Source organism: Cucurbita maxima, unplaced genomic scaffold (genome assembly GCF_002738345.1).
Source record: "Cucurbita maxima cultivar Rimu unplaced genomic scaffold, Cmax_1.0 Cma_Scf00014, whole genome shotgun sequence".
In the NCBI taxonomy this organism is placed as follows: domain Eukaryota; kingdom Viridiplantae; phylum Streptophyta; class Magnoliopsida; order Cucurbitales; family Cucurbitaceae; genus Cucurbita; species Cucurbita maxima.
Genome location: NW_019272030.1, coordinates 452,738 through 475,563, shown reverse-complemented (window position 1 = coordinate 475,563; position 22,826 = coordinate 452,738). Strand labels below are relative to the sequence as shown.

General features: G+C 37.1%; 5 protein-coding genes across 9 annotated transcripts; 3 read left to right on the top strand and 2 right to left on the bottom strand.

Moving 5' to 3' along the window:
• The first annotated feature begins 732 nt into the window (after nucleotides 1–732).
• On the top strand, nucleotides 733–4,914 carry LOC111489832. Of its 2 annotated transcripts, XM_023138244.1 has the most exons (7): nucleotides 1,165–1,294; nucleotides 2,104–2,169; nucleotides 2,448–2,536; nucleotides 2,705–2,827; nucleotides 2,948–3,739; nucleotides 3,827–4,040; nucleotides 4,121–4,914. In XM_023138244.1, exons 3-7 carry the CDS (start codon nucleotides 2,486–2,488, stop codon nucleotides 4,627–4,629), a joined length of 1,689 nt encoding a protein of 562 aa, XP_022994012.1. In that variant the 5' UTR covers nucleotides 1,165–1,294; nucleotides 2,104–2,169; nucleotides 2,448–2,485; the 3' UTR covers nucleotides 4,630–4,914. The 2 variants fall into 2 exon arrangements, with proteins under 2 accessions (XP_022994011.1, XP_022994012.1); XM_023138243.1 differs by lacking the exon at nucleotides 2,104–2,169 and having other exon boundaries at nucleotides 733–1,294.
• Nucleotides 4,915–5,123: 209 nt separating this feature from the next.
• On the top strand, nucleotides 5,124–5,987 carry LOC111489856. Its single transcript, XM_023138280.1, has 3 exons — nucleotides 5,124–5,208; nucleotides 5,281–5,362; nucleotides 5,468–5,987. Exons 1-3 carry the CDS (start codon nucleotides 5,194–5,196, stop codon nucleotides 5,911–5,913), a joined length of 543 nt encoding a protein of 180 aa, XP_022994048.1. The 5' UTR covers nucleotides 5,124–5,193; the 3' UTR covers nucleotides 5,914–5,987.
• A 302-nt stretch (nucleotides 5,988–6,289) lies between these two features.
• LOC111489837 (transcription factor HBP-1b(c38)-like) lies at nucleotides 6,290–9,535 on the bottom strand. 3 transcript variants are annotated; one of them, XM_023138255.1, is made up of 11 exons: nucleotides 9,282–9,535; nucleotides 8,983–9,095; nucleotides 8,836–8,897; nucleotides 8,554–8,745; nucleotides 8,381–8,449; nucleotides 8,227–8,286; nucleotides 8,005–8,082; nucleotides 7,548–7,602; nucleotides 7,180–7,451; nucleotides 6,840–7,085; nucleotides 6,290–6,741 (listed from the first exon to the last, which is right to left on the bottom strand). In XM_023138255.1, exons 1-11 carry the CDS (start codon nucleotides 9,344–9,346, stop codon nucleotides 6,595–6,597), a joined length of 1,359 nt encoding a protein of 452 aa, XP_022994023.1. In that variant the 5' UTR covers nucleotides 9,347–9,535; the 3' UTR covers nucleotides 6,290–6,594. The 3 variants fall into 3 exon arrangements, with proteins under 3 accessions (XP_022994023.1, XP_022994021.1, XP_022994024.1); XM_023138253.1 differs by having other exon boundaries at nucleotides 8,381–8,455; nucleotides 9,282–9,532; XM_023138256.1 differs by lacking the exon at nucleotides 8,005–8,082 and having other exon boundaries at nucleotides 8,381–8,455; nucleotides 9,282–9,532.
• Nucleotides 9,536–11,998: 2,463 nt separating this feature from the next.
• Nucleotides 11,999–18,515, top strand: LOC111489854 (GDT1-like protein 4). The gene is made up of 13 exons (XM_023138278.1): nucleotides 11,999–12,246; nucleotides 12,335–12,403; nucleotides 13,395–13,454; nucleotides 13,565–13,612; nucleotides 14,386–14,474; nucleotides 14,603–14,639; nucleotides 14,734–14,781; nucleotides 15,171–15,239; nucleotides 15,320–15,364; nucleotides 15,460–15,521; nucleotides 16,408–16,480; nucleotides 16,588–16,682; nucleotides 18,177–18,515. The coding sequence occupies exons 1-12, from the start codon at nucleotides 12,226–12,228 to the stop codon at nucleotides 16,657–16,659; spliced, it is 693 nt and encodes a 230-aa protein (XP_022994046.1). The 5' UTR covers nucleotides 11,999–12,225; the 3' UTR covers nucleotides 16,660–16,682; nucleotides 18,177–18,515.
• Nucleotides 18,516–21,090: 2,575 nt separating this feature from the next.
• On the bottom strand, nucleotides 21,091–22,826 carry LOC111489844 (transcription factor HHO3-like). 2 transcript variants are annotated; one of them, XM_023138267.1, is made up of 4 exons: nucleotides 22,363–22,826; nucleotides 22,004–22,290; nucleotides 21,661–21,910; nucleotides 21,091–21,580 (listed from the first exon to the last, which is right to left on the bottom strand). In XM_023138267.1, the coding sequence occupies exons 1-4, from the start codon at nucleotides 22,505–22,507 to the stop codon at nucleotides 21,171–21,173; spliced, it is 1,092 nt and encodes a 363-aa protein (XP_022994035.1). In that variant the 5' UTR covers nucleotides 22,508–22,826; the 3' UTR covers nucleotides 21,091–21,170. The 2 variants fall into 2 exon arrangements, with proteins under 2 accessions (XP_022994035.1, XP_022994034.1); XM_023138266.1 differs by having other exon boundaries at nucleotides 21,661–21,922; nucleotides 22,363–22,507.

Below are 22,826 nucleotides of genomic sequence, written 5' to 3'. Positions count from 1 at the left end.
AGTGGCAATAAAATCATTTAGATACGAGGAGAGGATCCTCATATATGACAATCGAAAAAAAGTAAAAAATGAGATAAGTTGAGAGACGATCACAAACTATAGAGAGATTAGAAATAAAGAGATCAAGAAAGAAGAAGAAGAGATCGACCGAAAGGAAGAACCCGTGTTGTACCACCAAGTCATGAGAAAGAAAACTAAAATAATTTTATTTCTCACAAAATTACATATTAATATAATATATTATAAATTATATGAGTGTAAAATAATAATTATATAAACTTCCCAACATAAATATTTTTTTATAAATTAATTAATAACAGATGAGGTTAAATCTAATATTTGTAATAAATTCATGAATTATTTTTAAATTAATTGTAATAAATTTAATTTTGCTTCACAATTCGCGAGTCTTCCCTTCAAAAAAACCGGCAACTACGGTTTTTACTCTCAACCTTCAAAAAACCGGTCCTATATTTCTCAAGCTACATCTGTTTGCACCATTGTAAAACCCTCCTAGCCGCACGTGACACCGAACCTTACACACGCTGCGGCTCTCATCGTAAATCGCCTCACTTCGCAGGGGTGTTTTCGGCATTTCGTAAGATGAAAGTAATACGCGCGATTTCTTTTAGCCATCCTCGTCGATTCAATCTTAGCCGTTCATCGCTATCCCTAAATCCGCAATCTCGAAGCCCTAGCTTCTGCCATTTATACTATTTCGATAAATTTTCTATCTTTTAATTTCGCTTTCTTCAATCCCTCTCCTTCTTATATATATTTCGAAGGGAGCCCAGCCCCGTGATTTTTTAATTTTATACAAGAATTTAGGAGGAAGAGGATACAATAAGAGTGATATCCCAATTCTTCTTTCTGGGTTTTTGCCCCATCCCCTGCAATATCTATTACAAGGTTTTAATCGGGGATTTTCACATTCGACCAAGGTGTCTATTTTTGTGGGTTTTGATTTCTCGAGCCGGTTCCTTCACCGTTTTTCTGTTTGTAAGGAGTTTGTCGGCTGTGCGTTCAGTTGCTTCACTGCCGGAGAGGACAACAATGGCGTGTGGGTTTGTGAGCTGGTATGAGGTCTTCGTGTCCAGTGATAGAGGGAGAAGGGAGGTTCACTATTATCTGAAGCGTGGCGATGGTGGTTCAGATCTGGCCGTCGTGGGCAAGGAGAAGAGTTTGAGGCACATGTCTTATCACTATGCATTGCGGGATCGCTTCCTTAGTTCTTCGCTCACCAAGCTTAAGTCTCGCAGAGAGGTCGTTGAATGGCTAAGCTCTGTTGTTTCTGGTACTACCGCGTCTCTCTCTGGAATTTCCATCACGGAGTTCCTAAAGTTTTTCTCCTCGACCCTTTTTTCTTTTCTTCCTTTTTCCATTTTAGCTTACTGTCTTCCATTTTTGGTGTTGTTTTGATTTTTTTGTTTTCAGTTGGTCAGGGGTTTTTGGTTTGTGGAGGGCGTTATCAGATCTAGATAATCTATAACGGATTCTTAAAGGGTTTGTCTATTTATTCGTTTTCGACATCTTTCTCCATATTTGAGCTAGAGGAAGTCCTAAGATCTTGGGGGAAAGATTAATGTTTTCCAGAACACAAAACAGAGGGGGTCGGTTCATTTGTGGGTTCTCTGGAACCTCTCTTTATATCACCATGTCGAACGGCTTGGTGCTCTGAAGAGAGGAAATTTTTTAGTTTCTTTTCCTCCAATTTCCCGATCTATCAAAATCTTGACATGGTCGGGCCATGGGTGACTTGTTCGTCTTCGACTTTGTTGAATGCTCAGGAGGTTTCTCCCTTGGGCTTTTCATTCCTTGCGAAATTCTTGAAACTATGCCTTTCCCAGTTAAGATTATCCTGTATGGTTGGGATCCAGCGGGTTGCGTTTGTTTTTGAGCTTTTAGCAGCATTTCGATAAGCCACTCTGAATCCATCTCTCCGAAAATCGGCCTTTGTTTTGATTTTCCTTCTGGCCTCATCGGATCTCTTTTGCCTTTTCCCTTTCTCATGTGGCTACTTTTGATTCGTCAATACCGTTGTTATTTCTTCCATGGATTTCTGGTGTTCGTGTTCATGTGAACTGACAGTTATCTGGGCTGCAGGCACACTTACTCAAATTTTAAAGGGCTGATTGAAGCAACGGAATACTTTTGGCCTCATAATTATAGGTTATGATCTTTCATGGCCAAAACTGTTATGTGTTTTTGATTGCTAATATTCCATTTTCGTTATCTCGGTTTTCCCCCGTGAACCTTTCTGTTTGCTGGCTGAAAATATTTTAAATTCCGAGCACCGTAATTCTTCTCGGTTGTTTGATTCCAGTTCATCCATCTTCATGTCTAGTATTTCCCTGTTATTTGAAATTTTCATGCCTTTTTATCATTTTTATTATGAGTTAGCATAATCTGTGCATAGTTTAATCAATGCAATTATTTATTTTAACCAGATTCGCAACGTAAAATATCACAACCATCCGATCGTATAATGGACATGGAAGGTGAAGATGCTTGCCCGTCGACTGTTGTTTCTCAGAAGGTAGCACTCTAAGAGGGTCTATTTCTTTGTTTAACCAGTTGATGGTTCTATGTTCTATTCATTTGTGTTCTGGTTTCCAAGTATCTGAAAATTGGCAAGTTATTTAGCATTCTCCAGCCTCAAAGCTTGCCAGTTCTATTGTTTTCTTATTGCTAGTTCTCTTTTCAGGACGTTCAACAGATGAAGTTGGGTCAATATACCAGGGATTTTTCTTGGCTAGGATCTCCATGGACCTGTAAGCGAAAGCAATGGCACTATCCATCTTTCAGCCGCAACGGTTTTAAGATCTCGGTGAGTAGTTCTGTTTGTTCTCTAACATCCCTTTTTGTCTATCCGAACAGTGAATCAAGTTTCTGTTCATTTGTTATTGCCTTGTATTAATCTTGCATTTTCTTTATCATAATCTTTTAGGTTCATGACTTTGTATACGTCTTAGCCGAGGAAGGCAAACGTCTTGTTGCATATTTGGAGGATATGTATGAAGACTCTCGAAGCAACAGGATGGTTGTGGTACGATGGTTTCACAAAATTGATGAGGTTGATATTGTTTTGCCACACAATTTTAGTGACAGAGAGATTTACTTTTCTCTTTGTCTTCAAGATCTCAGTGTTGAATGCATAGATGGGGCAGCAACTGTTCTCAGTCCCCAGCATTTTCAGAAGTTCCAGAACGAGGCGAAACATACTTTATTGGAGCCGTATGTTTGTGAGAAGCAATTTGATAATGATGATATCAAACCCTTTGATATTACACAGATCAAAGGCTATTGGAAGCAAGAAATACTCAGATACATGTATGCTCTTTCTTCTTCGAAAGCCCACACCCACTCTCAGCAGTCAGAAGATGACACGAGTGCTGAGATGAGGCCTCGAAAGAGGTATCGACGCTTGAGAAAAGATGACGCGCAAAATACTGAGAAGAGAAAGCCTGGAAATATATCTTCTTCTCTTGACGTGCGCAGGAACAACGGTTTTGTTTTCAGTTCCAAATGGGGTTGTGCTTCTAAAACTTTTATAGGCAAGGAGTTGAACAATGCTTCTTCTGGCCAGTTATCTGTAGGATCAGAGATTGAAGTTCTCTCGCACGACAGCAGTATTCGAGGGTGTTGGTTTAGAGCTTCAATAGTAAAAAAGCACAGAGACAAGGTCAAGGTGCAATATCACAATCTTCAGGATGCCGATGACGAGTTGAACAAGCTTATGGTATGTGCTTTCTTTTGGGTGATTACGGTTCTCTTTGGCTTCTCGTTTTCTGATTTTTAATATGAGATCGATGGTCATTGCTTGCAGGAATGGCTTTCAGCATCCAGAGTTGCAGCTGCTGATCAATTGGGTTTACGCATCAATGGACGATTAGTTATTCGTCCACAGCCCAGTAAGGATAGCAAAGCTGCCTTGGTTTACAATGTCGGGACAATCGTTGATGTGTGGTGGCACGATGGTTGGTGGGAAGGAATTATAATTCAGAAGGAATCCGAAGACAAGTTTCAAGTTTACTTGCCAGGTTCGTAATTTGTTGGAGTGATAAATGTTATCCATGAAAAAAAATCCTCACTAAATTGCATTTTCAATATATACGTTCAGGTGAAAAGCAAGAATTGGTTCTTGGCCAAGACGATTTGAGGCATTCTCGAGAATGGATAGGAAACCGGTGGATGCATATGCAAGAAAGGCCAGATATCGCAACGTCAATTTTGTCCCGTCCAGCAAATGATGACCTCCCTAACAAGGCGTTGACCTTGTTGAGCCAAGATGCTGTTTGTGACAGCAAACAACCAGGAGAAGATCGAAGTCAATCAAGCGATCCTCGACCGGTCAAGACTAGAGAATTGAGCACAGTTCCAGATCTGTCGAAGGATGGTTTGCTTGCCAAATTGCGGTGGACGGGTTCCAAAAAAAGAAGCCAACCCAGTGGCAGTAGTTCATTGGCGAGTAGATCGGTTTCTTCACCATCAACTTCTTCCAGTCCATGTGAAAGAGGTGCGACTCCAAACTCCATGAAAGTGGATCATGAGAACTGCAAATACCTGAGGGATTCTCTGTTCACTTCATCAGTCGTGCCTGCTCTCTCAAACTTGGTTATGTCGAGATGATGATTTCTTTTTCGATATTTTCTTTGTTAATAAGTTAAATTTATTTGAGTTTTGTTAAGTGGGTGGTGTTGCTGCATCTATTGGATGCTTATTTTTGCCCTGCTTTTGCCTTGTAATTTGGTAGCTTAGAAATGTTAACCATAGGGGGAGAGGGGGGTCAGTCTTTGTATCAAATCGCTATCTAAATGTTATTTTGTATGTATAACAAAAGATAACCTAATGGTATCACAAAGCTCTCCCCCTCCATGTTGAGAGCATCAAATTTTGTATCTAAATGTTATTTTGCTATTATCATCCTTATTAACAATCAACGACCCAATTTAACCATAATTTCTAAAATAAAAAGGAAAATATGATTGAAGAATGTAGCATGAAGGCAATGCAAAGAGAAAGGCAGAAGAAGGAAGCAATGCTAAGTTTGCACAAAAAGTAAAAATATGGAAGTCAAGAAGTAGAAGACATCAACAAACCCTAAACCCCAAAACAGAATTAGATTCCATTGTTATCTCCACAAATATAAATCAAATCCAAACCCAATTCGACATAAAAACATCCCTCCAATTCATGTCTCACCCAAAGGCAAGCCAATCCTTTTCTCCTTCTTCTTCTTATTTCTTGTGCTTTTCTTATAAATTTCCCATTGTTTTGCAGCCATTCTGTATGGTTATGAAAATCAACGTCGATTGCAATGCTTGCTGCCGGAAACTTCGAAGGATCATCTTGAAAATGAAAGGTATTAATAAGAGAAACAAAATTTTTTTTAAAAATGTTCATCAAAATTACTATAAAATTCACCCTTCATATTCTTGTTGTTGTTGTTTTGATTTGGATGGCTAAGTGATCGAGAAGCATTTGATAGAGAAGGAGAGTCACAGACTGATCGTGTTTGGCAGATTCAGGCCGTCCGACATTGCCATTAAGATCCGGAGGAAGATGAATCGCAGAGTCGAGATTCTCGACGTCGAAGAAATGGAACCCGAACCCATTGCCGATCAAAACCCACCGCCGCCGGTGGAGCAAGCTCAAGTAGTCCCCGGAACCATTGCCGACCACAATCCCAACCCCATGTTTCCTTCGTTGGAGAATGATGATTGGAGGCCGTCCGTGTTTCCCTCTCTCTCCGCCCACCAATACCGTTCTTTTTCATCTTCTCGTCCTGATTTCGCCGTAGCTTGCTTGCCGGAGCCGGACATGGAGGACCGTTTCTGGCATTATGGTCATGACTATGAAGTTGTTGGAGATAGAGATCACACCTTCTCTTGTCACGATTACTACCATTACTAGCTAGTTTGTCTCCTTTTTTTTAGAGTTCTATTATACGTATATTAATTAAAATGATTAATTTATTCATATGAAAATTATATGAAATATAATTACATTAGCACGAGCATTAGAATCCCGAGCCCAACCTCTCATTCTTTTCACACCCTCCGAGCATGAATCCCACCAATCCATTTAAAACAAATGAACACATTATGACCCGTCAAGTTGTGAGTTGGAGCTGTCATAGCTTATGGCTAGAGCCATGGGGAGCCCAACAAAGAGAACAGTAAGGATAATGAGCGGAGCCCGCCAAACATTGTCATCAAACATATCATTAAATTTATTATAGTAATTTATGTAGCATGAACTGTCGTGGCTTTGACCAATAAAATAATAATTTTAATAATTAATATAGATATGAGTACATTAATCTAATCTGTATCAAACCGTACCAAATTAAGCATCCTGGAAAAGAAAACAAAAAACAGGACACTTGTTTGGTAACAAAACAAAGTGGAAACCAAGTGGGTCAAAAAAAGGTTTCAACTTGCAACCCATAACCCCTTAATACTGATAAAACACAATAAGATTGTTAGAACAGTTCTCAAAGTTTCATGGTTCGGTTCCAAGAAGCCATGTTCTTGCTGTAGATTGCCCTCTGACAGTGCCCTTGGTCTGGTGTCGATATGGCTAAGCTAGATATCACTCTCTTGGTCGTGCTAACCATAGAGAACTGAGAGCTCGAAGACGTGAAATGTAATCACTGATGACAAGAAGCGCTCGTGCAGCTTGACGAGTGGTTAATATCCGATGCATCTGTTGGAGCGTTTGCTGCCTCAACAGATCAGCCTGAAAGAGAAGACATGAAGGATTGCTCAATTAGCTGCATACATACTCGTTTGTCTATTATCATTCTAAAAGTTGATTGAACGCTTGAAAGCGTTAACCTGATGTAGAAAGTTCTCGAGGGTCGTTAGCTTGCTCATTGCGATCGCCATTTGACCCATGTAATCAGCAACATTCCCTGAACTGGCTGGACCTATAGAAGCAGTGGAAACAGTTTCTACAAGAGATTGTTGCAAAGCTTCTATCCCTTGTGACAACGCATCTTCAGCTTGTTGGGATGATTGCTGCAAATTGCATATACCCATCAGCTGCTGTTCTGTTAGAGGCTCCAAATGGCTCCCAACTATCTGAATTCATTCAAATCCAAGAGCAGCAAGTGAGTTAAACTAACACACGACTCGGTCCGTGTGGAACAATCTCGAGCTTACGAAACAGTTTTACCTTTAGAAGCTCGGATGAACGGAATCCTCCCAGCCACATGAAACACCTCTCAGCAGGAGTCTTCCACATGCCTGAAAGAATGTGAAAAACGTCGGCCTTGGCGCCTATGCTCTTCAGCCTGAAGAGTTCATCATAATGTGCCATCACCCCATCAACAAGAAATCTCAATTCCTCATCTCCCAATTGAGAATTTGCAGATGCTCTTAGATCATTGACCAGCCGTTGATGCTCATCAAGCCATCGTGCATAATCGAGATCGAACGCCAAGGCACCTAAGGTTGATATTATGAAACAATGCAACTGATTCATCCAGGAGTTCATATTACAAACTAACATACTGTAATCACCATCGTTTCATCTTTGCTTACCATTTCCTGTCATTGATAAACAATGGTCTCCAGCCCCAGAAGCCACAAACATGCCCTGATATCAATCAAACACAATAAACTTACCATAATCGAGGAAACTAGAGCCTTTACAAGAAACTAAACTAAGTAATCTTCCAGATCATTGTAAGGAATGATTTATTCCCCTCTCCGGTGGACGTGGATTTCACAATCCACCCCCTGGTGGACTCAGTGTCATCGTTGGCACACAGTTCGGTGTTTGGCTCTTATACTATTTGTAACAGAACAAACCCACTATTATCAGATATTGTCATCTTTGGACTTTCTCTCCTAAGCTTCCCCTCAAAGTTTTAAAATGGGTGAGAGGTTTCCACACCCTTGTAAGGAATGTTTAGTTCTCCTCTCCAGCCAATGCCATGCCAATGTGGGGATCTCACATTAATCATTTAACTCTGGGAAATCTTGGTCACCCAAACACCTGTTGGCGTGCTCGATGAAGCTCCTGCTCTAGCTGCGCAAGCCTCTGTCGACTACTTTCCAGCTGCTGGACATATGCCTATCCAAAACCAAAACCTATAAATGTTCCAAATATATTCCCTTCATCAACTTAAGACATCAAAATTCTAACTTTAACAGCACAACAATGACGACAACGACATCATGCAACTTTCAGCTCACTCAAAAAGCAAAAACGCATTACTTTCTTCCTCAATCGACTCTTCCGGGCTGCTTCTCGATTCTGAGCAAGCCTACGAAGCGTCTGTGAGCAAATTCAATGGTTACATATTGAAGTTTTCAAGCACTAAATTGTGAAAAATGTAAAACAGGGAAGGGAAAGAGCTTCATGAGAGGACCTTCTGATCTACAGATTTAGCTCTGGATTGACCCATGGAGTCCGCCATGAGAGTTCCATGTGCAACTACCTGAAGCTAAACAAAAAGCAGACATAAAAACCATTCACTGCAAGAAACTGGAAAGAGATAAAGAACGAGTTCTTTTCCTTTGTTTCTTCTTCCAATATATGCACCTGGTTTCTTTCATCGGTGTCGATGTCTGTGGAAGTGTCAGTCTGTTGGCTAGTATCTGCCATGGCTGACTCGCCCCAGTTCTCAAAGCTCCCAGCCGCCATCGTCTGCGGCGGAGCCAGCTTGTTCAACCGCATCGATTGCTGTCCCGTGTCTAAATACCCTGTTCCTCCTATTGAACCCACATCCGTGCTCTTCACAACCATTCAACAAAAACCCAGAAACCCATTAACCCTTAAAAGCTTCATAGATATAGAACGACAAAAAAGAGATGATTGAAATACCCCGTACGGTAGGTGGATTGGAAAAGCTGTATTGTGGGTCGATTTTAAACCGAAAACAGAGCCTAGAGAAAAAGAACATATATTAAAAGACAAGAAAAGAAACCAAATCATTTTAAAATCAGAAGGTAGTTAGAGGAGAGAGAATACTTGGGCTTAAATCAACAGCATCATCTTGATGAAAAGCAGCAACAGCAACAGCGGATTGTTGAAGCTCCATATCCGGAAGAAAACGCGTGTGGAATCGTCCGTTGTCATCTCCCCTGTTTTAACAAAAAAAAAAAAAAAAAAAAAAAAAAAAAAAAAAAAAAAAAAAAAAAAAAAAAAAAAAAAAAAAAAAAAAAAAAAAAAAAAAAAAAACAGAGAGCCACTATGGAAGTTAATAAACATCATCAAACCCCCCAAAAACCAAAACCCATTAATGTCGTTGAAGAACCATTCTACACTACCAGAGAACAACGGAAGAAGAAGAAGAATGGACATAGAACTGATCTGGGTTTTCAAAGCTCTGCATTTTTACTAGAAACAACAACACCCTTTACTTTCCCTGTCTTTCTCAGGAAACAAACAAGAAAAAAAGGGTAGCAAAAGCAGAGGAATTGAAAGCAAATTCAGGGTAGAGAAGAAGAAAGAAAGCAATCGCTGTGCAGTGGAAGAAAATCTGTTGATGTATGTTTGTAAGAACAGAATAGCGTATCAGTCCTACAATTACAGAGAGAGAGAGAGAGAGAGAGAGTAAGACTTTTCATTATTGCTATCTGAGTTGGGATTTTAGTTTCCCAATACTCTGTTTCTCCAGAGGTAAAACAGAATTCACTTTCTCTCTCCCATCTCTGTACGTAACCTTCGTTTCTATCTCTAACGTCCAATCCCCCATTTTCGACCCTTTTTTCCTTTTACCCATTTCTTCTTCCTCGACTTTACGCAGTGCAACAATGGCGTTTAAAGACAGAGCCTTTGTTGAAGATCATGGCACTGAAGAAAGATGAAAGTGGAAGAGGAAAACACAGAGAGAAAGCGATGGGTTTCAGAATGCAAGCTCTTTTTAACTCTTGTTTTATTTTCAGTACAAGTTGTAATAGCATTCTTTTTGTTTTTGGGGTTTGATTTTGTGATGTCTACCCATGGATTGCGAGACATTACCAGTGTGTAATCAAATATGGATTATCATTTAATTAAACAGGACTTATTGCTCTTATATTACAAACTTCACCTACAGAATTAATTAAGAGAAGCATAGTTTCATGAGTGTTGATATAATATTAGATTTACCCTAATTTTACCAATTGAGATTTAGGTTTACCTTTAGGGATGTGGCTCAACCCATGTTGAGATGGCCGAGTTGGTTTAAGGCTTCGTATAAGGTTTTGGTCTGAAAGGGTGATCATCTAACATACCATTCTATGCAGTCAACTAACATACCACATAAATGTGCATTAAAGATAAGTCAAGGCAAAGGCAACGATGTCAAATAAAAGTGTTAGAGATGGGCTTGTTGAAGGGTCAGGCAATGGTCTAGGACCTTAACTTCAACTTCGAAAGTCGAAGTTTTGGAGGGAATTTTCAAATCCCCGCCCATATGGCCTATGGGGAGGAATGAAAATGCCTCATAAGATATGATGTCAGCTATCCATCACCTCTGGCCCTTATGGCTTAAGCGAGCTACCTTGTGGCACATACGTGTGTCTCGAGTGACTTTAGTGTCAATCGAACACCAAATTATTTCACGAGGTCTATCTTAGGGTTCTAAGATATCTTGATTAGTTATTTACTAGTCCATTTCCATCGTCATCAATTTGGATATCATAGGTACTCAATGTACAAACTTCTTCTCGTTCTGGTTTTTTCATATCATTATGGACATTGTCCATCAAGACGGATTCTCCATTAAGGGTGTAGTTGATGTCTCCTTGGTAGGATCTGTAATGTCCCTGTCATAAAAGAGGGGGTGACCCTCGTGCCTACCAACGCCCATTTACCGATGTAGTTCCGTACCCTTATCTAAATAAGATCACGACTAAAGAAAGTTGAAAATCTCCTAATTGACCCCACACATAACCCATATGGTTCTAAAAGGTTTGATATTAGTCTTATAGACCTTGTCATTTAGTAACATTTCACTCCCAAAAAAGTTTTCTATTTATAATTAAGTAAATTACTATGCTTCCAAGCCTTGAATAGCGTTTTCGACTCAATGTTCCTCTAAAATGAGTAGAAATCGAAATTGAACATTTTTCCTCTAAAAGGTCTTTCCCAACTCAATTGGAAAAGCTAGTCGCAACATCAAGATGCTTGGAACACCGTCTATCATTGTCCCTAAAATTTACAAAATTGCCTTCAAGAAAAAACTAGACGTGTTTTTTCTTTATTTCTTCATATTTTGTAGCACCTTGACGTTATGCTTTAGGATGAATGGCTACAAAAATTCTTTTTGCATGATTTTTTTCGATTCTCGATTTATTTTCACTTGGACTCTTGAATTCTTGTCCTAGGTCTAATTAGCTCACTAATTCTTGTCGTGACGATTGTTTAAAAAAAAATTAATTAAAATTGTTTAGTTAGAAGACATCCCAATATATTAAGTTTTATAAGCTTACATGTATTTTATGAGAGAAAAAGTCTAACAAGTTATTGAATATAACTTTTACCAAAATAGAGAAAAAAAGTTATTTCAACCATTTTAAAACACTTCTATTATGAGTTTTTTTTAGTTCTCTGATTAATATGGGATCTCACAATTCACCTCTTTGGGGTCCAACATCTTTACAGTGCACCGATCACACAATCCCACTACTAGTAGATATTGTTAGTTTTGGACAGGTAGCAACTCTATTTTAATTTGAAAAATAATTTTGGAGATTTGGATTCCATAGATATATATAAACGGAAGGGGAGAAAATTAGGAAAAAGATTGCATTTGCTTTATTTATTTTTTCTATATTTGTGTTTAAATAGGATTGTTTTGAAATAATCTTAAACATAGAGGGTTAAAATGAAATTTTCAAAAGTTGGGGGTATAATTCTATTATTTTTTTTTAGTAATTTAATTATAATATAAAAAAAAGATTTAATAATTTCCGCGGTTGTTAGACGCAAGCGCAACCATTGGTCTTTAATCTCTGTCATTTTAAATTCTGAAAAAAGAAAAAAAAAAAAACTAAAAGCCAAAAAAAGAATCATTAATTGGGAATCCACGCCACACGCCCTTCTTCCTCGCCACTCCCTCCTTCTCCGAGTCCCCTCCCGAACTTCCGACCCCAGCGACGTCACATCCACCGCTTCATTTCACTGCAGTTTGGTGACTCGGAGCCCGTCGGAGAATCCACTCTCTGACGCTCCTCTCCTTGCCTCTTCGATCCCTTCTTTTCATAATTCCTCTTCCTTTATCCACCCATGGCCACCTCCGTCATCCAGGTCTTTGATCTGTTTTTTTTCTTGATTTTTCCGTCGTACTGCTCGGATTTAATTTGATGTTTGTTTCTTCATTTCCTTATGTTTCCAGGGTTTTACCAAGTCGCTTGCCATGACTGTGCTCTCCGAGATCGGCGATAAAACATTCTTCGCGGCTGCGGTTAGTCCGTAATTGTGGATTTCTGTTTTTATCTTTTTGTTCTTTTCATAAATTTGTCTTTAGTGTCTTCTGGTCTAACTAGTAAGCAATGTGTTTTCATCCGAAAGTTGACCTGGAATGGAATATGTATCATGTATGTTATGCTACTTCGCATAGTGGATTTTAAAGTACGCTTCAATATCACGTTTTGTAGTTATCGGATTATCTTTTATCGGTCGGAGTGCAGACTTATTTGATTCCCACATAAGGAGGGAATTTTATTTCTTCCTCTTTTTCTTTTTTTCAAGGAGAGATTCTCTACTTAAGGACCTTATAATATTTTCCTTATATAAGACGAGTTAAAGGTGAACTTATTAGTTTGGGATACGGATCTTCTACTCTAACCGGATGACTTTTCCTCCCTGCTTCCCTGGAGATGGAAATGCGATTCGGTTGTTTTTCCTAAACAGTGTTCCTGTCGCTGCCTGTCTCCCCTCGCTTTCACCCAGTTGGTCAAAATTTCTCTTTTGTTACATTCCTTCATGTTTGGGAAATGGACAAAGGAGAATCACGCATCTTATAAATTGTTGTTTTACTAAAAAATTCTTATTACTTTATGACATTTAATAACTATATAAGAGCTACTGAAAATATGAGATGCTTATACCAATACCACAATATTCACCATGTGGAATAATACATTTGGTCTGATCTGTTATGTGAAAGACCTAGGTGATTGGAAGTCGTCATGGAGAACATTTGACATTTAGCATCATATAGTTTGCTTTAGAGAAGGGTCCTTGTACTTTATGCCTTGATAAGATTTACTGTCGAAATCTATCTACTTCAACTAAGAAAGACCTGTCATTTTTTACCTCAATTGTTTTATTTACTATTTTTGAACTTTACGAACGAATATTGTTTTCCTAATAGTTTTCTGAGGGATGAACAGCGATTTTTTTCCTACTTAAATTTCTATTCACTTTCTCATGTTTTAATCCTCTGTTTAAAGATCATGGCAATGCGGCATCCAAGGAGACTTGTCTTGTCCGGTTGTCTGTCAGCTTTGATTGTAAGTATGTTTTTTCAAGTTACTAAACATTGTTTCTTCATCGCATGTGCCTCCACCGCCTTCCTGGTCAACATCAATGCCTCTAGCTTAGTAGTTTTACTGTTTTTTAGGTGATGACCATTCTTTCTGCTCTGGTTGGCTGGGCTGCCCCGAATTTGGTAAGAAGATTGATTTCTCGAAATGAATGCCTTATTCTTGCCTGTTATTTATTTTATCTGCTAGGGCTTGGTTAAGTGGCAACATCAAGCGCATTTTTTGTATGCATGTGATGTAGATGGTAATTTTGCATTTGCTATTTGATTATCTTTGCTAAATATTGTGAGATGCAACAGTAGTAGATTTGCAATGTTCAAGTAAAACCAATAAATCTGCATGCTTGCTCTTTGCTTTATTTTTGGTTTCCTCTTCCCAGGGATCATATTTGTGCCACTGAATGATAAGGGAACTTCTTGAGAATTTCTTTCATGGTAACATTTAATTGCTGCTTTTGTTTTTCTTTTTTGGGATAAACTATAATTGTTTGATTGTTGATTAAGCAATAATAAGACATGTTTTGAAGAAATTAAGTCACTTAGATCCATATTTTTTTCTCCGATTTGAAAGGTGGTAGTTTTAGATGAATGCAGTTAGGAATCAGTTCTTTGTATTTTATGTTGTATTGGTAAGTTGGAGTACGAAATCATTTCATCTGAATGAATTTATTTTCAACAAAAGAATTTAAAACTTGAAATGGTAATGTGCTTCCTTGAGCTTTGATGTCATCCTTTGTTATTTAGCTACAATCTTTCTTATTGTTAGGGAAAAATGCTCTCCTTTGTTTAGTTGTCTTGAACTATCAATCATTTTTGGTTCCTCCCTGGTCATTTTCTTCTCCAGTTATTCTTTGTGTTTTTGAGCAGATCTCACGTAAATGGATTGTGGTTTTTTGCAGATCTCACGTAAATTGACTCATCATGTCACAACTCTTTTGTTCCTTGGTTTTGGGCTGTGGTCTTTATGGGATGTATTTAATAATGGAGGGTAATGGTTTCTTGTTATTTCGTATTTTTCTCCCAATATTAATTTAATTTTCTTTGTGCACGTAAGTAACCAAATGAACTGCTGATCAATTGACTTCTTTTTTTTTGTTATAATTTTTTTATTGACAGGGAGTCTGAAGAACTAGCTGAAGTTGAAGCTAAATTGGTTAGGGTTTTATTTATTTCTTTATATTTTTTAAGTCACTTCTGCACACATAGCTGGGATTCCATTTTTTACCTCAACTGTCACTTGTGCCTAGGATGCTGATTTGAAGTCCAATAAAAAAGGTTCCAAAGATGGCAATAAGGTATATTATACTATCAGAAAGAGACTATACATTCTCTTACCCCTTATAAACTGTCACCCATTGTAGTCATTTCAAAAAATTTACTCCGTCCTATAGTGTTTATATAAAGAATTCAAGAATTTCCACTTTAACAACTTTTAAGACAATTAAGTGTTCAGAATCCCATTTGCAGATCGTTTATATACTTTATTCCCTTTTGAAGTCAATTCCTCTAAATTGATTATTATTCTTATCATTTTGTTACGGGATAGAATTGGTCGAAGTCCTTGTTAGAGAAGGAAGGAGAAGCTGTAGTATTTCTATTTTTATGTTTAGATTGGCATGTTGAAATTACAGATATAAGATGCTTATGTGGTATTTTGGAATCATAAAGCTTAACCTCATGACAGGTTGATGATGAAGTGAAGAAGCACAATCGGTCAATTCTCTTGCAGTTCTTATCACCAATATATCTTAAGGTTATATTTTTGTTACCTCTGATAATTCAGTAAAATGTAAATGTAAGATTACTTAACTCTTTCCCCTGGAGTTTCTGCAGGCATTTTCCATTACCTTTTTTGGCGAATGGGGTGACAAGAGTCAGGTTAGTATCATATCAGAACTGAGAATGACCTTTCTATCTAACTTATGGTGTTGTCTCACACCTATAGTACTGTTATTTTTTACTGCCTCTGTCAGCTAGCGACCATTGGCTTAGCTGCAGATGAAGACCCACTAGGTGTCGTTCTTGGTGGAATTTTGTAAGTTGTGCCTTTGAACTTAACCCTTCTATTTGGATTGATTCTTCGTGCATGTGTTTGTTCCCTCTGATTTTTTTTTTTCAGTAGACAAATTTCCTTTCCATTATTTTCCCAATAGAGACCCCACTTTGTCCTATGAGCATAAGATGAGTTTTGGATTCATATATGGAATTCATTGTGCGCATGTTAGGGCCTCATTGCTTATGATATCAGATATCTGTATCTTGCATTATCGTAAGCAAGATTCTTTTGGAAAGTTCTGGTATCTCAACTATCTAATATACATGTGGTTAAAATTCCCCATTAAAAGGTTGTGATCGTTCAAACTTGTAGGAGGTAGGCTCTAGGATAACTGCATTGCATATATTGTTTATTAAATTATGGCAACCTCCTGCCTACTTATGTACAATTGTAAAGGTTCTATCATTATTTCTTGTTAAAAAAAAAAAGGTAAAGGTGTAATCGTTGCCCGTTTGATGTTGTCCTTTTTGTTAAAGTCTTAACATTCATATTGGACTTGTTCAGGCTGTAGCAATTATTTAAAAATATACTGTCTAATGAGTAATCCGCGATCAGTAGTTTTGTTTGATTTGATTTTCTTAATATGCCCCAAGCTCAATGGATAGGCTATGTTCTTCGAAGAACATCCTCTAGTTTTGTGCGTCAAATGACAAAATCTTTAAAGTTGATCGACAAACTGCTTTTAACCATAAATGTTGTTATAATGCAAGAATGAACGTTTTATTGCTTATAGAAAGTGATTGGTCTCAGTAGGAACTGATTTTTATCTTCTGGTGATGATAATCATATTGGATGTGAATGGAAAACAACACAGTTACCTACCTGTTTTTCTAGTTGAAAGTGTCACTAATAACTTTCCTTTCAGGGGACAGGCATTGTGTACAACTGCTGCAGTCCTTGGAGGAAGGAGCTTGGCGTCACAAATCTCTGAGAAAATTGTATTCAACATTTGATTTGCTCTTTTTTCACGCTGAAGTATTTAGTTACTTAGTGTTATTATTGTTGAACAGCGTAATTAAGTCATATTTTCGTTTCTCCTTTTCAGGTTGCTCTCTCAGGTGGGGTTTTGTTCATTGTTTTTGGAATCCAGTCGTTCCTCTCAACTGTCGAGCCGTAATTTTTATTACAAAGCTTGTTATGGTTAGTAATGATGCTGGCTTCAATTCTGGCATGTTTAGGGTTGTTACTTATTTTATTAGTAGGGGGCTCTTTGTGTTTACGAGTATTTATTTATTAATTTATAGCACATGATCGAAAGTAGCTTCCTTTTCTAATTGGAGTTGGTTAACTATGGTAGAAGAAGAGGCTTCATATTATATTTTTCCTGCTGCCGAGGTCATTGTCATGATTGTTCGTCCTTAGTAATGAGAAATTTAGTCAGGAAGACAATAAGAAACTCCAATACGCATCTGCTTTTGTTCCCCTGAAAATGGGACTTGGTAGTGTTGAAATGATTGAAACCAAGCTTTCCCGGCCAAACAGAGGATATAGCAACATGGGCCAACAAAAACAAAGGGCCTACAAAAAGGGTTGCTCGAATGGAGCCAAACATGAATGAAACTAACGATGTAAGAAATGTCTCCATTCTGATGAAAAGGAATGGTTCTTATTTCATTATGTCTAATCTCTATGCGGTTAGCAATTTTGACATCACTACCATCAATCAAGTTCAATCTTCCTATGGTCTCTAAACCAAGTTTCATGCACACGATGTAGCGAAGGATAAGGATCCTATTTATGGCGTGGGTGACCTAATGAGTAATTAAGAGTATTTAGACACAAGCACTCAAAGTAAGGTGTTAAACTTGGCTTGGACCAAACTCGCTTTCAAGATCTCTCCAGGCCGTTCAAGACTTCTTTCAATCCAAATACTCCATAAAATTGCATAAGGAGAACGCTACCACCTTCTCCCTGAAGGGAAGATGAAGCAAAACATCTTCCATCATAAGACATCAATTCCTTTATTGGCCAAAATCCCGAAAACATTGAACAGGTAGTCTCAAGAACGAGTGAACTGATAACTCCAAAGCAGATAGCTCAAATCCTTAGACGCCTTCCTATTGAGAATGCATTAATGCTGGCCCAATTGAAGAGTTCCTTTGAATTCAATCCAGAGTGTTAACCCCTCGTGTAAGAACTGCCAAGCATGAGTTGACATGTCGGTAATATTAGCCTTCCTTAACAAGGAGAATGAAACAGAGGAAGAGGGGCAAGGACTACAAAAAGGGCTAGAAAGAGAACAGGATAATCTTTTGGAAGGGTTAGGAGCCTAACAACGAGTATCCAACCCTTCAGTTGATGAGGGTATTATCCGGAAATTAAAACATCTACATTGTAGAGTTTCTATATGTCAGCCTGTTTGTCTTCCTGTCAGACAAAGGCTGACGAAAATGCAAACTTTGGTTACTGTTCTTGCAGCATAAGATGCTGCCTTAGAATAAGTTTGAATCTGGCTTTTGAGGTTAAATTACTTTTTCTATAGATATTTTTTTTGTTTGTGTTTTTTTATTTATTTATATAATTTTCAAAAGTACCTTTAATGACTACGTAACCAAATACAAAATCATTTTGAAATTACCCTTATCATTAAAAATTTGGCACATTTTATATCTGAGTCATTGTTTCCACTTGCAGGTAGGAGATTGGATGAAATATTGCACAGCATATTCTTCTTGATTGGACGAAATTGAGAACAATTTAAAGGCCTGCATGTTTTACCAGAGATACTGTATAAGTGGTAGCTTTGACGAACACGGGCTGCAATGCAGTAGTAGTTCTTATTTCTAAAATATTGAAGATGTGGGCTATCCAATTGGAACGGATCCCAGAAAATTTGAACTGTTTTAGATGATCAGATATATTCCTTTGCAGTAATCACATTGTTAACACAGTTTAAAACAAAAAGATGTATTGGTTGATTTGGCACTTCAGTGCTTCATGACAATATTTTTCATGTTGATTTTAGTTCACAGAGGACTTTTCTTTTCATCTAACTCTAGTTGTGCATTTATGTCATAATCTGGGAAGTGCACAGGGAGAGGTAGCTGTTGAAGCCATTGGCAGCTCTAGCTTACTCCTAATGGGTACGAAGGCTTCCAAGAACAGTTTGTGCAATGGCGAGTGGGAGTGAGAAAGGAATGGATGAGCTGGGAACAAGTGATTGTCAATCCTAGAACTGCACAGCCAGAAGAAATTGGCCCAAACAACAGGCCTGCTTCAGGGGTTGAATGCAGCAGAGGTGGTAGAGAAATACAATTTATGATAAAAAGAGGCATTTCCCCAATTGGCTTCTCATTCAACCAAGGGACCATTTTCCCACTTTCCCTTACCAAAACAATTAGTCAAATGTATTGAAAGATTCTAAGTCTTCTACTATGGGATAATGCTTTATAACTTAAATGCTTTAATTGGCCACTTTCTACTTTCCCAGGATAAACTTCTATATTATGTGTGTTTCATTTTCCTTATGTCTTACAATAATATTGGAATATTCTAATAAGATCTGTTTAGAACATCAAAACTATAAAATAAAAAAATAAAAAAATAAAAAAATGCAAACTTGGAAATTAAATCAATTAATATTTGTTGGGTTTGGCCTAGGATACAATTTTAGTGGGATGACTAAGGATTTGTAGCATTATTTTCGCTAAATTAATAAAAATATTTAGAATTTTTTTTTTTACCTTCACAAATACCTGTTTAAAAAATACATTCACAGATGCATTCTTAATCTTTATAAAAAAAAAAGTTTTTACTCCGCATTATATGGATGAAGACGATTTATTTATGTTCCTCTCCAAACTTTTTAATATTATTTTTAAAAGTTCATATGTATTTTTAGAACATAGTATTAATGTTTTTGTCTATACATTAACTATATTTTAAACTTTTTAAAGAAAGTTTGTATATATTAATGAAAATTTTGAAAAATTCAATAAAAGAGCGTTCTTGAAATCTTTTTGAAAGTTGAAGAGTAGTTTTGAAATAAAATATAAATATTTTCACGCAAAATTAATGGTAGACTAGTTTTGAAATTTTTTAAAAGGGGTAGGGGTATTTTTGAACTTGAAAATTTAAAAATAATAATATTCGAGTATTAATAATTTTAATAATTATGTATATTTAAAAGGATGCCTAATAATTTTATTAGTAAAAAAAAATATTATAACAATAATTGCATAAAATGAGATGATTAATGGAGAAATATACATATATGGATACTTCCATTCATTTTCCCTCAACCGATGGATATCTGTTTCATAGGTTTGGGAAAGAGTTAAAAAAGTGGACACCAAATTTTTGTTGGCTTTCATATCTTCATTTTCTGATAAAATTAAAAAAAAAACAAAAAAACAAAGACAGTTAGAATTTATACATTAATTTTAAATTATTTAATAATCTCCAAGTTTTGTAACTTCCTACTATTTTTCAAATACCCACAATAAGAAGTTAGGGTCATTATTGACGAGTAATTCGTCACTATTGTAAATATCCACTAAAATGAGTTATGACTGACGAATTTGGTAACTCTTCCTTACTTTTTTGGTCCACTACGAGAAGTTATAAAATTAAAATAATAAATAAAATTTTCAAAGAAATTATCATTCAAAAGTGTTGTTTATGCTTCAACTTCGCAAATGTTGACTTACAAAACTCTAAATGATTTTTTATCACTTAAGTCAGCTTATAATATAGAAAATAGAAGTTGAAGCGAGTCTATCCAATTTTGTAGATAAATAATGAATCTATCCAATTTAATTCAATTTCTTTTATTTAAGTATTTAAATATTCAATCACAAGGATAATTTAAATTAATTCATCAACCAATAATTTTAGAGTCATATCCATTCATATTTCGAAAAAGTTGCTCTGAGTTGGTTTTATTTTTTATTTTTTTTGTCAAACATAGATAGATTTTTTTTTTTTTTGGTGAGATTAAAATTTTAATTATTTTGTAGATAAGAGACCCTATATTTGAATAAACATATATTTAAAAGAAAAAAAAAAGATTAATAATTCAAAAAAAAATTATTATTCATATCAGAATCACTTCTTAAATTTGGAACCAAATAATAAAGTCATTTATAATTTTAAAAAATTAGAGTAGTAATTATAAATAAATCATTTTACCTAACAAAACCAATTGAAACAAGTAATTCCAAGCATGTAATTATCTTTATATGAATTATTATTTTCTTGATTTTTGTAAACGCCATAATTCTTTTAAAGATCCAATAAAAATGCTTTAATTCTTTTTTTTTTTCTTCTCATTTTTTCAGATCAAACTTTTACTTATTGTTTGATTTTTGTAATGATTTTATATTTGAATATTTCTTTTTTAAATACTTAATTTTTATTTTGTATTTAGAAAATTTCCAATAATTTAATTCTTTTAATTGAATTAAACTGTTCATTTTTAAAAATACAATTTATATATAAATGTATTTGTTTATATTTAATTTCATAATAACTTTTAAGTTAAATTAAATCTTTTAAAATAAATAAATAGATTTTTTACCAATAAAAATTATTTGAGTTACCTCTAAAAAAATGTTGTAAGAAAACATTTACACATCAAAAAGTGTAGAAAAAAAGGAAAAAATAAACAAAATTTCAACCCTTCGAAGCTCAAGAAGCAGGTGAAACTGAAGTGCGAGTAGAGGAAGATGTAGTAGAAGAATTACATTCGGCGGCGGCAGCGGCGGCGGAGGAGGAGGAAGGAATCATGGGCCTGGGCTTGGGCTTTTGAACTGTACTGGGTAATGGCTGCGGCGCCGCCGTTGCAACCGCCGGTGCATATATTCCGTTGGCGGTAGCGGCGCTGACTGTTTCTCTGGAGGAAGTGGTGGCGTAGTCGGACGCCGGTACCCATATGCCTCCGACCACCAGGAACTGGGGCGGTTGGACGGTCTCGTTGTTGTGGATTGTCGGAGTCGGACATTTGGTGTGCAGACGATACTTCTGTAGATGACTTTTGACTTCGCCGTTGGTAAGACCATCCACCTTCATCAATTCCCTTATTTGCTTCGGCGTCGCCACTGCCATTTTAATTCAAACCATATAAATTAATTCAATTCAATTCCTTAACAATAAACTCAATTTTCATGTTCTTCCTTACCATGGGAGCCTCCGAGCTGCTGAAGCGCATGAAGGAACCGCCGGTGCAGCTCCGGAGACCAGCAACGTCTCTGTTTCCTCTGATTCTGTGCTTCCTTCTCTTCCCGTCGGCTGCTTCCGCCTAACCCCGTCTCCGCAGCCGGAACCGGATCTGAAGACGACGACATCATCCCTCCGCCACCACAGGTTTTCTCCTTCTGAAATGGCTGGAAAGCACCTCCATTTCTGTTTACCTCAACAACCCTCGTGTTCTCCGGCGTGTCCTGCACCACCAGACACAATAACGCATAAATTACCGACGAGACTTAATTTAAAATCCGTGCGAAATGGGGGGAAAATTTTACCTGACTCAGAGTAGAAGGATCTGAGGTCTGATTCCAAAGCTGAGCAGATCTGAGCCAATCGGAGGGAGGCAAATTCAAATTGTTTAAATCAGAGTCGTTAACCTTGTTGTTCTCTGTTTGAGCTTCATGGAGGTGTCGTGGTTGTTCAGAATCAAAAACCCCATTTCTGGTAATCGGAATGAACTCCTCAAGAACAAGACCCATGTCGCTGGAAGTCTGGTCGGAGCACTCGGATTGACGATTCTCCGTCGTCGTCTCCGATAGCTGCTGCCTGCAGCAATCAATGGCTGCAAAAGACCCAAATCAGAAAAGAAGAAGAAGAAGAAGAAACAGAGAAGGGGGGTTTAATGGGTTCATACCATGGGAAACGATCTGCAAACAGAGAGGGAGCTCGCGCTGAAACATTAGAACTTTGGTGCGTTCTTGTTCCAAAGTATCGGCGAAATCGGAGAGCGTGAAACCCATTGTTGATGCAATTTCTTGCATTTTGTAGGAGTAAACCATAATTCTCCCACCTCTGTTTCTGGTGGAAAATGGGAAAGAAAATGAAATCGAGAGAGAGAGAGAGAAAGAGCAATGGGGCTTGAAAAAGGGATCTAAAAGAGAATCATTGGGAGGAAGAAACTTGGTGCTCAAGCTCCATGATCGTCAAACTAACAAACAAAACAAAGAACCAGAGAGACAGAGAGACAGAGAGAATTGGAAAATTCAACGGAGAATTTATGGGAGGCGATACAGAGAAGGCAGAGACTAAAATATCATGGTCGGGCCGTCGCGTAGTGTTACCAATATATGTTCTTTCATGGACCTTCTCAATAACCCA